This window comes from Coregonus clupeaformis, chromosome 6, assembly GCF_020615455.1.
Source record: "Coregonus clupeaformis isolate EN_2021a chromosome 6, ASM2061545v1, whole genome shotgun sequence".
Lineage (NCBI taxonomy): Eukaryota > Metazoa > Chordata > Actinopteri > Salmoniformes > Salmonidae > Coregonus > Coregonus clupeaformis.
In genome coordinates this window covers 34,988,481-35,004,267 of record NC_059197.1, presented here as the reverse complement: position 1 = coordinate 35,004,267, position 15,787 = coordinate 34,988,481, and the positions used below count along the sequence as shown (strand labels likewise).

The 15,787-nt window shown below is 46.4% G+C and overlaps 1 protein-coding gene across 1 annotated transcript; it reads left to right on the top strand.

Moving 5' to 3' along the window:
* Positions 1 to 9,105: 9,105 nt before the first annotated feature.
* LOC121568295 (extracellular calcium-sensing receptor-like) lies at positions 9,106 to 15,482 on the top strand. The gene is made up of 7 exons (XM_045220971.1): positions 9,106 to 9,451; positions 10,535 to 10,829; positions 11,451 to 11,740; positions 11,978 to 12,282; positions 12,769 to 12,977; positions 13,676 to 14,021; positions 14,296 to 15,482. Exons 1-7 carry the CDS (start codon positions 9,168 to 9,170, stop codon positions 15,198 to 15,200), a joined length of 2,634 nt encoding a protein of 877 aa, XP_045076906.1. The 5' UTR covers positions 9,106 to 9,167; the 3' UTR covers positions 15,201 to 15,482.
* The last annotated feature ends 305 nt before the right edge of the window (positions 15,483 to 15,787 follow it).

Below are 15,787 nucleotides of genomic sequence, written 5' to 3'. Positions count from 1 at the left end.
ATTGCTATTTTAATTCATCATATGATGTATTATAACAGTATACTACAATAAACATGTTCAGATACATCTGTGTCTTGTCAATGATTTGCTTGGCCTTTCAATCCACATTTGTTAGATACCTTGTTTTTTATATTCATTATATTTTATTAATTACAGATCACATACAACCAACTTTATCACATTATTCCAAACACTTCAACCCAGTGTCCAGTGAGGGGCAGTCTTCTCATGCAAACGTCAACTACTAGAACAGTTGATTTAGTAATTAGGACACACACTGTACAAGAAGCCAAATGGTTGCTGCATTCTAGTGCAATGTAGTGGACAGCAACCATAATGAGCTATTTGTTAGGAGTAGCACTTTACAATTCAAAGGTCTGACTGCACATAGATGCTTGGGGAAAATGGTTACAACGGGGGACCAGAGCGTTTGTGTCTCATGTGAAGAGGGTGGATCTGATCTCCATCACCTAGGACATGACATAGATTAAATAGATTAATCAAATCTCACATTGTTGTCCATTCTTGCTCAATCTTGCATGCTTTCTCAAACGGCTGTAACTGTATATGCATTCGTAAATCAGGTCCTTTCTTGATTTGGGCTCTGGGATGTAACAACCATTGAGCATCTAATCTTATGGTTGATTGTGGAGGAAAGGGGTTGAGTGTGTAAGCGTATGTGCGTGTATGTGTGTGTGTGTGTATCCCTCATCTGTTGCAAGGGGGTAAGGATGTTAGGGAGAATATAGGATGAATCACAATAATTGTTTGCCAAAATAATAATTGCTTGTTAAAAATGTAATGTAATACAATGGCAATTCGGGTTATAGGTTCAAATAATACGCATGAACTGCCGACATTATTACGCATAATAATTGATAATAATGGATAATAAGATATGCAAGATATTTGAATAGATATATATTGTCACGATCGTCGTTAATAGAGGAGGACCAAGGTGCAGCGTGTTGAGCGAACATACTTTAATTAGTTAAAGTGCACACACGATACAAAACAACAAAACGACTCGTAACGTCCTAGGTAACAATGACCAACTGGAACAAAAACCCACAAACACCAAGGGAAAACAGACAGTTTAAATATGGCTCCCAATCAGAGACAACCAGCCACAGCTGACACTCGTTGCCTCTGATTGGGAGTCACTCAGGCCAACAAAGAAACAGAAGAACTAGAACCCCCAACATAGAAATATAACACATAGAATGAACACACCCTGGCTCAACATATAGATACATAGATGTAATAACAGCGCCGGAGAAGATGGCTGCCGTTTTACAGCCCTCTAACCAATTGTACTATTATGTGTGTTTTTCCGCGTTATTTGTAATTTATTTTGTACATAATGTTTCTGCCATCGTCTCTTATAACCAAAAAGAGCTTCTGGATATCAGGACAGCGATTACTCACCTCGCATTGGACGAAGATTTTTTCTTCAACGAGGCGGCCGCGAAGGATATCCTACAGACACCCGACAAGGCCCAGATCCCCGTCATTCGCGTGAGGAAGAGACGGAGATATCGCGGGACGCAGATCCGGGTGCCTTGTAAGGATCCGGCGCGAACGAGTAAACTGCCTCTTCCATCAATCCTATTAGCCAACGTTCAAGCTTTTTGAGAATAAAATGGACGATTTAAGATTACGGTTATCCTACCAACGGGACATTAAAAACTGTAATATCTTATGTTTCACGGAGTCGTGGCTGAACGACAACAATGATAACATTCAGCTAGCAGGCTATACGCTACATCGGCAGGACAGAACGTCTGACTCTGGTAAGACAAGGGGTGGCGGTCTCTGTATATTTGTAAACAACAGCTGGTGCACAAAATCAAATACTAAGGAAGTCTCGAGGTTTTGCTCGCCTGAGGTAGAGTATCTTATGATAAGCTGTAGACCACACTATTTACCAAGAGAGTTTTCAGCTATATTTTTCATAGCTGTCTATTTACCACCACAAACCAATGCTGGCATTAAGATTGCACTGAATGAGTTGTACAAGGCCATTAATCAACAGGAAAACGCTCATCCAGATGCAGCGCTCCTAGTGGCCGGGGACTTTAATGCAGGGAAACTTAAATCCGTTCTACCTAATTTCTACCAGCATGTTAAATGTGCAACCAGAGGGAAAAAAACTCTAGACCACCTTTACTCCACACACAGAGACGCATACAAAGCTCTCCCTCGCCCTCCATTTGGCAAATCTGACCATAACTCTATCCTCCTGATTCCTGCTTATAAGCAAAAACTGAAGCAGGAAGCACCAGTGATTCGGTTAATAAAAAAGTGGTCAGATGACGCAGATGCTAAGCTACAGGACCGTTTTGCTAGCACAGACTGGAACATGTTCCGGGATTCTTCAGACAGCATTGAGGAGTACACCACATCAGTCACTGGCTTCATCAATAAGTGCATCGATGATGTCGTCCCCACAGTGACCGTACGTACATACCCCAACCAGAAGCCATGGATTACAGGAAACATCCGCACTGAGCTAAAGGGTAGAGCTGCCGCTTTCAAGGAACGGGACTCTAACCCGGACGCTTATAAGAAATCCCGCTATGACCTCCGACGAACCATCAAACAGGCAAAGAGTCAATACAGGTCTAAGATTGAATCATACTACACTGGCTCTGACGCTCGTCGGATGTGGCAGGGCTTGAAAACTATTACAGACTACAAAGGGAAGCACAGCCGCGAGCTGCCCAGTGACACAAGCCTACCAGACAAGCTAAACCACTTCTATGCTCGGCCCGAGGCAAGCAACACTGAAGCATGCATGAGAGCACCAGCTGTTCCGGATGACTATGTGATCACGCTCTCCGTAGCCGATGTGAGTAAGACTTTTAAGCAGGTCAACATTCACAAGGCCGCAGGGCCAGACGGATTACCAGGACGTGTACTCCGAGCATGTGCTGACCAACTGGCAAGTGTCTTCACTGACATTTTCAACATGTCCCCTGACTGATTCTGTAATACCAACATGTTTCAAGCAGACCACCATAGTCCCCGTGCCCAAGAACTCTAAGATAACCTGCCTAAATGACTACCGACCCGTAGCACTGACGTCTGTAGCCATGAAGTGCTTTGAAAGACTGGTCATGGCTCACATCAACAGCATAATCCCAGAAACCCTAGACCCACTCCAATTTGCATACCGCCCCAACAGATCCACAGATGATGCAATCTCTATCGCACTCCACACTGCCCTTTCCCCACCTGGACAAGAGGAACACCTACGTGAGAATGCTATTCATTGACTACAGCTCAGCATTCAACACCATAGTGCCCTCTAAGCTCATCACTAAGCTAAGGATCATGGGACTAAACACCTCCCTCTGCAACTGGATCCTGGACTTCCTGATGGGCCGCCCCCAGGTGGTAAGGGTAGGTAACAACACATCTGCCACACTGATCCTCAACACGGGGGCCCCTCAGGGGTGCGTGCTCAGTCCCCTCCTGTACTCTCTGTTCACCCATGACTGCATGGCCAGACACGACTCCAACACCATCATTAAGTTTGCCGACGACACAACAGTGGTAGGCCTGATCACCGACAACGATGAGACAGCCTATGGGAGGAGGTCAGAGATCTGGCCGTGTGGTGCCAGGACAACAACCTCTCCCTCAACGTGACCAAGACAAAGGAGATGATTGTGGACTACAGGAAAAAAAAGAGGACTGAGCACGCCCCCATTCTCATCGACGGGGCTGTAGTGGAACAGGTTGAGAGCTTCAAGTTCCTTGGTGTCCACATCACCAACGAACTATCATGGTCCAAACACACCAAGACAGTCGTGAAGAGGGCACCACAAAGCCTATTCCCCCTCAGGAGACTAAAAAGATTTGGCATGGGTCCTCAGATCCTCAAAAAATTCTACAGCTGCACCATCGAGAGCATCCTGACTGGTTGCATCACCGCCTGGTATGGCAACTGCTTGGCCTCTGACCGCAAGGCACTACAGAGGGTAGTGCGTACGGCCCAGTACATCACTGGGGCAAAGCTCCCTGCCATCCAGGACCTCTATACCAGGCGGTGTCAGAGGAAGGCCCTCAAAATTGTCAAAGACTCCAGCCACCCTAGTCATAGACTGTTCTCTCTGCTACCGCACGGCAAGCGGTACCGAGTGCCAAGTCTAGGTCCAAAAGACTTCTCAACAGCTTCTACCCCCAAGCCATAAGACTCCTGAACAGCTAATCATGGCTACCCGGACTATTTGCACTGCCCCCCCCACCCCATCCTTTTTACGCTGCTGCTACTCTGTTAAGTATTTATGCATAGTCACTTTAACTCTACCCACATGTACATATTACCTCAACTACCTCAACTAGCCGGTGCCCCCACATTGACTCTGCAACGGTACCCCCCTGTATATATAGCCTCCCTACTGTCACTTTATTTTACTGTATATATAGCCTCCCTACTGTCACTTTATTTTACTTCTGCTCTTTTTTTCTCAACACTTTTTTTGTTGTTGTTTTATTCTTAATTTTTTTGTTTAAAATAAATGCACTGTTGGTTAAGGGCTGTAAGTAAGCATTTCACTGTAATGTCTGCACCTGTTGTATTCGGCGCATGTGACCAATAAAATTTGATTTGATTTGATTTGAACATATAGATTCCCAGAGCCAGGGTGTGACAGTACCCCCCCCTAAAGGCGCGGACTGCGACCGCGCCTCCACTAGAACAAAACAGGGGAGGGCTGGGTGGGCATTCCTCCTCGGCGGCGGTTCTGGCTCCTGCCTTGCCCACCACCCTCCAATAAACCCCCCATAGCGCCCCTGGTCCGGTCTGGCCCCGCTGGCTGGAGCTGAACTGGACGTAGCAGGAGTGGTTAGCTTCAGCTCCGTAGTGGAGCAGTTGACCGGTACCTTACCAGGCACCGGTGACCCAGGCACGGGTTGTGCTGGACTGACGACGCGCACCCCTGGCTTGGTGCGTGGAGCCGGAACGGGCCGGACCGAGCTGACGACTCGCACCCCTGGCTTGGTGCGTGGAGTAGGAACGGGCCGAACCAGGCTGACGACTCGCACCCCTGGCTTGGTGCGTGGAGTAGGAACGGGCCGGACCAGGCTGACGACTCGCACCCCTGGCTTGGTTCGAGTGGCAGGAACAGGCCGGGCCGGGCTGGCGACGCGCACCGTAGACTTGGTGCGAGTGGCAGGAACAGGCCGGGCCGGGCTGACGATGCGCACCCCTGGCTTGGTGCGTGGAGTAGGAACAGGCCGGACCGGGCTGGCGACGCACACCGTAGGCTTGGTGCGTGGAGCAGGGACAGGCCGGACCGGGCTGGCGACGCACACCGTAGGCTTGGTGCGAGGAGCAGGGACAGGCCGGACCGGGCTGGCGACGCACACCGTAGGCTTGGTGCGTGGAGCAGGGACAGGCCGGACCGGGCTGGCGACGCACACCGTAGGCTTGGTGCGTGGAGCAGGGACAGGCCGGACTGGGCTGGCGACGCACACCGTAGGCTTAGTGCGTGGAGCAGGGACAGGCCGGACCGTACTGGGGACACACACCACTGGCTCTATACCGGGATCTGGAACGGGCCGGACCGGACTGGTAACACACCCCAGTACCTCTCGCCGTGCCTCTAAACCTTCCTTCCCTTCCTTTACCAGTGACCCCCGTAACCTGGTGGCCCTCTGAATACGCCCCTTGTCTGCCTCCGTCAGCCCCGTCGTCCAATGCCGTGTGCCCCCCTAAAAAAATTTCTGGGGTTGCCTCCGCCTGTCCGGCGTTGACCCGTTTGGCGCCGCTGCTCCTCTCTCCGGCGCGCCTCCACCGTCTCTTCCCACGGACGCCCGATCCATCCCGGCCTGTATCTCCTTCCATGTCCAGGCTGCCTGCTCCTGGACACGCTGCTTGGTCCTTGTATGGTGGGTTTTTCTGTCACGATCGTCGTTAATAGAGGAGGACCAAGGCGCAGCGTGTTGAGCGAACATACTTTAATTAGTTAAAGTGCACACACGATACAAAACAACAAAACGACTCGTAACGTCCTAGGTAACAATGACCAACTGGAACAAAAACCCACAAACACCAAGGGAAAACAGACAGTTTAAATATGGCTCCCAATCAGAGACAACCAGCCACAGCTGACACTCGTTGCCTCTGATTGGGAGTCACTCAGGCCAACAAAGAAACAGAAGAACTAGAACCCCCAACATAGAAATATAACAAATAGAATGAACACACCCTGGCTCAACATATAGAGTCCCAGAGCCAGGGTGTGACATATATTTTTTAAATAGCTATATAGAGAGAGAGGTGAGAGCATTGGAAATGCTTTTGGCGGTTTGCCTGCTTCTGTTTTGTGGGTGGCAGTGTGTGCTGTTTTAGATGGATGGGTCCTTGCCTCTCGGGGGCATAGGGATCCGGGGGACAGGGGTGGTCACCCGATCACTGGGATGACGTCCCAACTTGGGATGGGGAGGGACTTTAGCGGGGCAATTAGTGGAGAACAAATGGAGGATTACTTAGTAACAATGCAAATATCATGGTATAGCTACAGTGAGGGAAAAAAGTATTTGATCCCCTGCTGATTTTGTACGTTTGCCCACTGACAAAGACATGATCAGTCTATAATTTTAATGGTAGGTTTATTTGAACAGTGAGAGACAGAAAAACAACAAAAAAATCCAGAAAAACGCATGTCAAAAATGTTATAAATTGATTTGCATTTTAATGAGGGAAATAAGTATTTGACCCCTCTGCAAAACATGACTTAGTACTTGGTGGCAAAACCCTTGTTGGCAATCACAGAGGTCAGACGTTTCTTGTAGTTGGCCACCAGGTTTGCACACATCTCAGGTGGGATTTTGTCCCACTCCTCTTTGCAGATCTTCTCCAAGTCATTAAGGTTTCGAGCCTGACGTTTGGCAACTCGAACCTTCAGCTCCCTCCACAGATTTTTTATGGGATTAAGGTCTGGAGACTGGCTAGGCCACTCCAGGACCTTAATGTGCTTCTTCTTGAGCCACTCCTTTGTTGCCTTGGCCGTGTGTTTTGGGTCATTGTCATGCTGGAATACCCATCCACGACCCATTTTCAATGCCCTGGCTGAGTGAAGGAGGTTCTCACCCAAGATTTGATGGTACATGGCGCCGTCCATCATCCCTTTGATGTGGTGAAGTTGTCCTGTCCCCTTAGCAGAAAAACACCCCCAAAGCATAATATTTCCACCTCCATGTTTGATGGTGGGGATGGTGTTCTTGGGGTCATAGACAGCATTCCGCCTCCTCCTAACACGGCGAATTGAGTTGATGCCAAAGAGCTCGATTTTGGTCTCATCTGACCACAACACTTTCACCCAGTTCTCCTCTGAATCATTCAGATGTTCATTGGCAAACTTCAGACGGGCCTGTATATGTGCTTTCTTGAGCAGGGGGACATTGCGGGCGCAGCAGGATTTCAGTCCTCCACGGCGTAATGTGTTACCAATTGTTTTATTGGTGACTATGTTCCCAGCTGCCTTGAGATCATTGACAAGATCCTCCCATGTAGTTCTGGGCTGATTCCTCACCGTTCTCATGATCATTGCATTTCCACGAGGTGAGATCTTGCATGGAGCCCCAGGCCGAGGGAGATTGACAGTTCTTTTGTTTATCTTCCATTTGCGAATAATCGCACCAACTGTTGTCACCTTCTTACCAAGTGTCTTGTAGCCCATTCCAGCCTTGTGTAGGTCTACAATCATGTCTCTGACATCCATGGAAAGCTCTTTGGTCTTGGCCATGGTGGAGAGTTTGGAATCTGATTGATTGATTGCTTCTGTGGACAGGTGTCTTTTATACAGGTAACAAACTGAGATTAGGAGCACTCCCTTTAAGAGTGTGCTCCTAATCTCAGCTCGTTACCTGTATAAAAGACACCTGGGAGCCTGAAATCTTTCTGACTGAGAGGGGGTCAAATACTTAATTCCCTCATTAAAATGCAAATCAATTTTTAACCAAATCTTATTTAACGAGGAAAAGTATAAAAACCACTTCTGTGGTCATCACCATCCTCTTGCAATAGGACCAGCTGGATGGCAAAAACAGTGCTAATATTACCTCAAAAATAATATTAATCAAAAAATAACTATTGACCATGCCAAAAGTTGAAAAAGTTGAAAAGAAAAGTTTTGAGTGAGGAAAAGAAGGGTTCAATTCTGGCTTTACTGGCAGAGGGATACAGTGAGCGTCAGGTTGCTTCCATCCTTAAAATTTCAAAGACGGCGGTTCATAAAACAAGGTCAAGCAGCAGACATTGGGGACAACAAAGGTACAGACCGGCAGAGGGCGAAAACGACTCACTACTGACCGGGATGACCGCCAACTCATTTGAATGTCACTCAACATCCGTAGGATGACATCAAGTGACCTACAAAAATAATGGCAAATGGCAGCTGGGGTGAAGTGCTGTAGACTAGACTGTAGGGGAAATACTGTGTAGAGCCAGCATTGCCAAGAGGACTAGACTGTAGGGGAAATACTGTGTAGAGCCAGCATGCCAAGAGGACTAGACTGTAGGGGAAATACTGTGTAGAGCCAGCATGCCAAGAGGACTAGACTGTAGGGGAAATACTGTGTAGGCCAGCATGCAAAGAGGACTAGACTGTAGGGGAAATACTGTGTAGAGCCAGCATGCCATGAGGACTAGACTGTAGTGGAAATACTGTGTAGAGCCAGCATGCCAAGAGGACTAGACTGTAGTGGAAATACTGTGTAGAGCCAGCATGCCAAGAGGACTAGACTGTAGGGGAAATACTGTGTAGAGCCAGCATGCCAAGAGGACTAGACTGTAGGGGAAATACTGTGTAGAGCCAGCATGCCAAGAGGACTAGACTGTAGGGGAAATATAAGAGAGGCAGATTGTTATTGTGTGTCTACTGTATGTTTATGTCTATATAAACCACTACAGTCAACATAGGGCTTACACTGGTGCATAAACTCTCTATAGCTTAAAGAAGCAGGACCTGACTGGGTGAGCAGAGCAGCCTCTAGCCCCTCCCTCCCTGACATGGCCATACCCACAATGTGATCCCCAGAGGAATCCCCACAGAAGAAGCCAGTGGGATAGTATTTAACTCGGAGTAGAGAGACAACCTGACCGACATGGGTCTGTGTGGCGCTGTGTTACCCCATACCTTCTACACATCAGGGGAATGAGTCTCTCTCCGGCTCCTGCTCTGGATCCAAGTCTGGCTGGTAGTCTGGGTCTTCTACATCTGGCTGTGGTGGCTGGTGGGCTTTCCTTGCTCTGGTCTGCCTCTGCCTCTGGCTCTGGGCTGGAGTCTGTCAGATGCAGGCTCCAGGGCACCCCTCGTCCTCCGGCGTTCTCCCAGGACGGGGACTTTGTCATCGGGGGTGCTTTCTCCATCCACTACGACATGAACACTGTGGAACACAGCTACACCAGCCTGCCTGAACCCCTGCAGTGCACCGGGAGGTCAGTGAGCGCAAGAGGGAGTGGGGGACAGGGACTGTGGCTGTGTGGGGAGACAGATAAACTGTTTATGATAGACAGAGAAACAATGTTTTAAAGACAAAGAAACCGAGTGTTTGTGTCATAGAGAGTAGGTAAAGCCTACTGTTACAAAGGATCACATTTTCAAAATGGAGGCTATCCTACAATGTCCTCAATTGCAGAATACAAATGTGTAGGCCTATAGACAGCGTGGAATATAAGGATAGATATTAGGCAGTTTGCCCTGGTAACTCTATTCAATAAAAATACATTCTATAGGCTAGTTTACCATTTAGTCAAGAGGTGCTCACTCACCCATCTTCTATTTACAGTATGGATTCCCGTGAGTTGCGCTTCTCACGTGCCATGGTCTTCGCTGTTGAGGAAATAAACAACAGTTCGGACCTGCTACCGGGTGTCACGCTTGGTTGAAAGACAGAGAAACAGTGTGTTTAAAGACAGAGAAAGAGTCTGTTTAAAGACAGAGAAACAGTGTGTTTAAAGACAAATAAAGAGTGTTTAAAATATAGATAAACAGTGTTTTAAAGACAGATAAACAATGTGTTTAATTACAGATAAACGGTGTTTTAAAATCAAATAAACAGTGTTTTAAAGACAGATAAAGAGTGTTTTAAAGACATATAAACAGTGTTTTAAAGACAGATAAACAGTGTTTTAAAGACATATAAAGTGTTTTAAAGACAGATGAACAGTGTTTTTAAAGACAGATAAAGTGATTTAAAGACAGATAAACAGTGTTTTAAAGACAGATAAACTTTGTTTTAAAGAGAGATAAACAGTGTGTTTAAAGACAGAGAAACCATGTGTTTGTGTCATAGAGAGTAGGTGAAGCCTACTGTTACAAAGGATCATATTTTCAAAATGGAGGCTATCCTACAATGTCCTCAATTGCAGATAACAAATGTGTAGGCCTATAGACAGTGTGGAATATGAGAATAGATATTAGGCTGTTTGCCCTGGTAACTCTATTCAATAAAAATACATTCTACGTGCTAGTTTACCATTTAGTCAAGAGGTGCTCACTCACCCATCTTCTATTTACAGTATGGATTCCCGTGAGTTGCGCTTCTCGCGCGCCATGGTCTTCGCAGTTGAGGAAATAAACAACAGTTCGGACCTGCTACCGGGTGTCACGCTTGGTTATCAAGTGCACGACTCTTGCGCCTCAGTCCCGATGGCCGTGAAAGTGGCCTTCCAGCTGGCTAACGGCCTGGACCCCATGTTTGATACCGGAGAACAGTGCTCGGGGTCGGCTACGGTGACAGCTATTGTGGGCGAGTCTGCCTCCACACCTACCATCAGCATGTCGCGCATCATCGGCCCTTTTGGCATTCCTCAGGTAAACTCCTGTGGAAAGAAATCATTCAGCTTCTTTTAACTTACTGTATTCCAACATTAATCTCCTCTCTTTCAGGAAAGACTTCAACTTTTAACTTACTCTATTCCAACTTTAATCTCCTCTCTTTCAGGAAAGAAATCTACTTTTAACTTATTGTATTCCAACTGTATTCTCCTCTCCTTCAGGAATATACATTTCTGTGTGAAATTATGTGGAGGAAGTCTGGAGAACGTTTGGAGGCATTTGAACATAGACTGAGGACTATGAGTCTGGAGAACGTCTGGAGGCATTTAAACAATCTGAGGACTATCTTTCATAGGCTAGGTTGTTATGGGAGACCAGGGATTGGTGTCACACTTTTTACTCATGTATTTCTCAGCACCAGTATGTCTTATTAAACTATTTTCAACATGAGTAGAATGACCAAGGTCTTGGGTAGAAATGTGTATCCTTTTCATTCTGGCCTAATGAAAAACAATACATTTACTTTTTATTATTAATGTATCCCTAACATCATACTACATAGCTAAAGGGAAAAAATAAGGAAGTAGCCTATAAATGAGACTTGTTTGGCCGACATTATGTTCTTTTTCATGTTTTCGACTGTCTGTTTTTACCTAGGTGAGCCACTATTCCACCTGTGCGTGTCTGAGTGATAAGAAACAGTTTCCAACCTTCTTCAGAACCATCCCCAGTGACCAGTTCCAGGCTGCCGCTCTGGCCCGCCTCATCAGATACTTCGGCTGGACCTGGATTGGGGCGGTCCGTTCCGACTCCGACTACGGTAATAACGGCATGGCAGCGTTCCTAAAGGCGGCACAAGAGCAGGGCATCTGTGTGGAGTACTCTGAAGCCTTCTACCGTACCAACCCACTCAGCAGAGTGCAACGGGTGGCCGACGTGATCCGCAGGTCATCCATGATTACTTGTGAACTTTTCATTCACACAAAACCATATTTGTAAAAGCTGCTATTGTTATTAATTTCTCTGTTTTCCCAAAGCTGACCTGTGAGACCAACACGATTTGCATATTTCAAGCATGACAAAAGTTTTGATTAATACTGATCTTCATGTTCACTTCACTGAGACATTCCAATGAATGACAAACATGACAAGCATGTTTTATGTTTTAATCATGTTCCCCACAGCTCCACAGCCCGGGTGGTGGTTGCATTCGTAGCCACTGCGGACATGAGGATCCTGCTGAAGGAGTTGGACCGTCTGCCCTCTCCGCCCCGCCAGTGGATCGGGAGTGAGGCCTGGATCACCGACCCAAATATGGTGCACTTCAGCCTGTGTGCCGGGGCCATCGGATTTGGCATCCAGCGCTCTGTCATCCCCGGCCTCAGGGACTTCCTCCTGGACCTCTCCCCCCAGAAGGTGTCCAGCTCTCCCCTGCTCACTGAGTTCTGGGAGGGAGCCTTTGGCTGTCGGCTGGAGATAGGTATCTACAGTGTCCATCTATCTATCTATCTATCTATCTATCTATCTATCTATCTATCTATCTATCTATCTATCTATCTATCTATCTATCTATCTATCTATCTATCTATCTATCTATCTATCTATCTATCTATCTATCTATCTATCTATCTATCTATCTATCTATCTATCTATCTATCTATCTATCTATCTATCTATCTATCTATCTATCTATCTATCTATCTATCTATCTATCTATCTATCTATCTATCTATCTATCTATCTATCTATCTATCTATCTATCTATCTATCTATCTATCTATCTATCTATCTATCTCTCTATCTATTTATCTATTTATCTACTTATCTAACGTTCTGTCTGTCTGTCTGTCTGTCTGTCTGTCTGTCTGTCTGTCTGTCTGTCTGTCTGTCTGTCTGTCTGTCTGTCTGTCTGTCTGTCTGTCTGTCTGTCTGTCTGTCTGTCTGTCTGTCTGTCTGTCTGTAGGGACTACTACAGGTTTAGGGGTTAAGGAGAAGGTGTGTGATGGTAGTGAGGATATACATCAGCTGCAAACCCCCTACACAGATACTTCCCAGCTGCGTGTCACTAACATGGTGTATAAAGCTGTTTACGCCATAGCACACGCCATCCACAGCATTGTTTGTGAAGAGAGCGCAAACTCCACTGTGCACTGTGACAAAAACCTCAATGTGAAACCAACACAGGTGAATGACTAGATGAAAGTAAAATGTCCTGATATTTTATGTCCTGTTTATTTAGAGTTCTCACTATACATTATAGCTGGTTCTGAAGTAACACCTCTGATAAATACATCAGGTAAATGAGGGTTCTGTTTCTCTCTCCCTCAATCCATCCCTCTCTTTCCCTCTCTCCCTCTCTTTCCCTCTCTCCGTCCCTCATCCCCTCTCTTCATCTCTCTCTCCCTCTCTCTCCATCTCTCTCTTCCTCTCTCCATCTATCTCTCCATATCTCTCTTCCCTTCTCTCCATCTCTCTCTCTCTCCACCTCTCTTCCCCTCTCTCCATTTATCTCTGCCTCTCTCCATCTCTCTTTCCCTCTCTCTATCTATCTCCATCTCTTTTCCCCTCTCTCCATCTCTATCTCCATCTATTTCTCCCTCTCTCATCTCTCTTCCCCTCTCTCAATCTCTCTCTCCATCTCTCTTTTCCCTTCTCTCCATCTCTCTCTCTCTCTCTCTCTCTCTCTCTCTCTCTCTCTCTCTCTCTCTCTCTCTCTCTCTCTCTCTCTCTCTCTCTCTCTCTCTCTCTCTCTCTCTCTCTCTCTCTCTCCCTCTCTCCCTCTCTCCATCTCTCTTCCCCTCTCTCCATCTCTCTCTCCATCTATCTCTCCCTCTCTCCCTGTCTTTCCTCCATACTTTCTCCCTTGCCCTTCCAACCACCAGGTCCTGGAGAGATTGAGGAGGGTGAACTTCTCCCGTAACGGGTACCAGGTGTCTTTCGATGCCAACGGGGACCCAGTGGCCACCTATGAGCTGGTCAACTGGCAGATAGGGGAGAGTGGGAAGATGAAATTTGTGACAGTGGGGCGCTATGATGCATCCCTGCCCCCTGACCAGAGGTTTCACATCGAGAAGGAAATCAACTGGGTAAAGAACAGTACACAGATGCCTGTGTCAGTGTGCAGTGAGAGCTGTCCCCCAGGCACTCGTAAGGCTGCACAGAAAGGAAAGCCTGTCTGCTGTTATGACTGTATCCCATGTGCAGAGGGAGAGATCAGCAATAACACAGGTAGGCCTATAGGAATAGTTGGCAGAAAATGTGTGGTCATTTCTGTCATTGTTTACTACGTAGTGGTTTATTCATATTACTAGCACTACAAAGGTAGTGTCTATCAATCCCGTTCATGTTCTTATTATCTTATGTAAGCTGCACAGCAATTCACCATTCTTTATTGTAAACTGCCCATGTGCAGCATTGTGGGACATGTATTTGTATGTGTAAATAAATAAAACCTGAACCTGCTATTATTAACATTTGATGTCTGTTGTTTTGTCCTGGTCAGATTCTTCAGACTGTCTGATCTGTCCTGAGGACCACTGGCCCAACACTGAGAGAGACCGCTGCGTCCTCAAGCCTGTGGAATTCCTGTCCTTCCACGAGGTTCTCGGAATAATCCTGACTGCCTTCTCTGTGGGCGGGGCTTGTCTGGCCATCTCCACGGCAACCGTCTTCTACCGCCACCGAACTTCGGCCATCGTCAGGGCCAACAACTCTGAGCTGAGCTTCCTGCTGCTCTTCTCCTTGACTCTGTGTTTTCTGTGTTCTCTTACTTTCATTGGCCGGCCCTCTGAGTGGTCCTGTATGCTGCGCCACACAGCGTTTGGGATCACCTTCGTCCTCTGCATCTCTTGTGTTCTGGGGAAAACAATAGTGGTGTTGATGGCCTTCAGGGCTACAATTCCAGACAGTAATGTCATGAAATGGTTTGGGCCTCCACAGCAGAGATTGACTGTGGTGTCCTTCACGTTTGTCCAGGCTTTGATATGCACTCTGTGGTTGGTCCTGTCCCCTCCCTTCCCCGTTAAAAACCTCACTACCTACAAGCAAAGGATCATTCTAGAGTGTGATGTGGGTTCAGCCATTGGTTTCTGGGCTGTGTTGGGGTATATAGGACTCCTGGCTCTCTTGTGCTTTGTGCTGGCTTTTCTGGCTCGAAAGCTGCCTGATAACTTCAATGAGGCCAGATTCATCACCTTCAGCATGCTCATATTCTGTGCAGTCTGGATCACCTTTATCCCAGCTTATGTCAGCTCTCCTGGGAAGTTCACTGTAGCTGTGGAGATATTTGCTATCATCGCCTCTAGCTTTGGGTTGTTCTTTTTATTATTTGTTCCAAAATGCTTTATTATTCTGTTCAGGCCGGAGAAGAACACCAAGAAACACCTTATGGGGAAGAACACATTGTAACATTCAGTGATACGGTATATCATACAGTTAGGTAGCACTACTCTGACAGAGATTACCATGAATTTAGCAGATAATCATTGGTAACATTGTAACTAGAAACATGACACAGGGTCACTTTGGATATTGCAATGTTTTGAGATAGTGTTCAAATCTAGAGTGTTCAATCTAATTTGACCAGCTAAATGATGTGGTTAGCAGTAGCCTACAGAGTGGAACCACTTCCATTGTAAAAAAATATGTATTCCTTTATGAATTGATATAACATGGAAGTGCATGTGTTCAATTGCTATTTTAATTCATCATATGATGTATTATAACAGTATACTACAATAAACATGTTCAGATACATCTGTGTCTTGTCAATGATTTGCTTGGCCTTTCAATCCACATTTGTTAGATACCTTGTTTTTTATATTCATTATATTTTATTAATTACAGATCACATACAACCAACTTTATCACATTATTCCAAACACTTCAACCCAGTGTCCAGTGAGGGGCAGTCTTCTCATGCAAACGTCAACTACTAGAACAGTTGATTTAGTAATTAGGACACACACTGTACAAGAAGCCAAATGGTTGCTGCA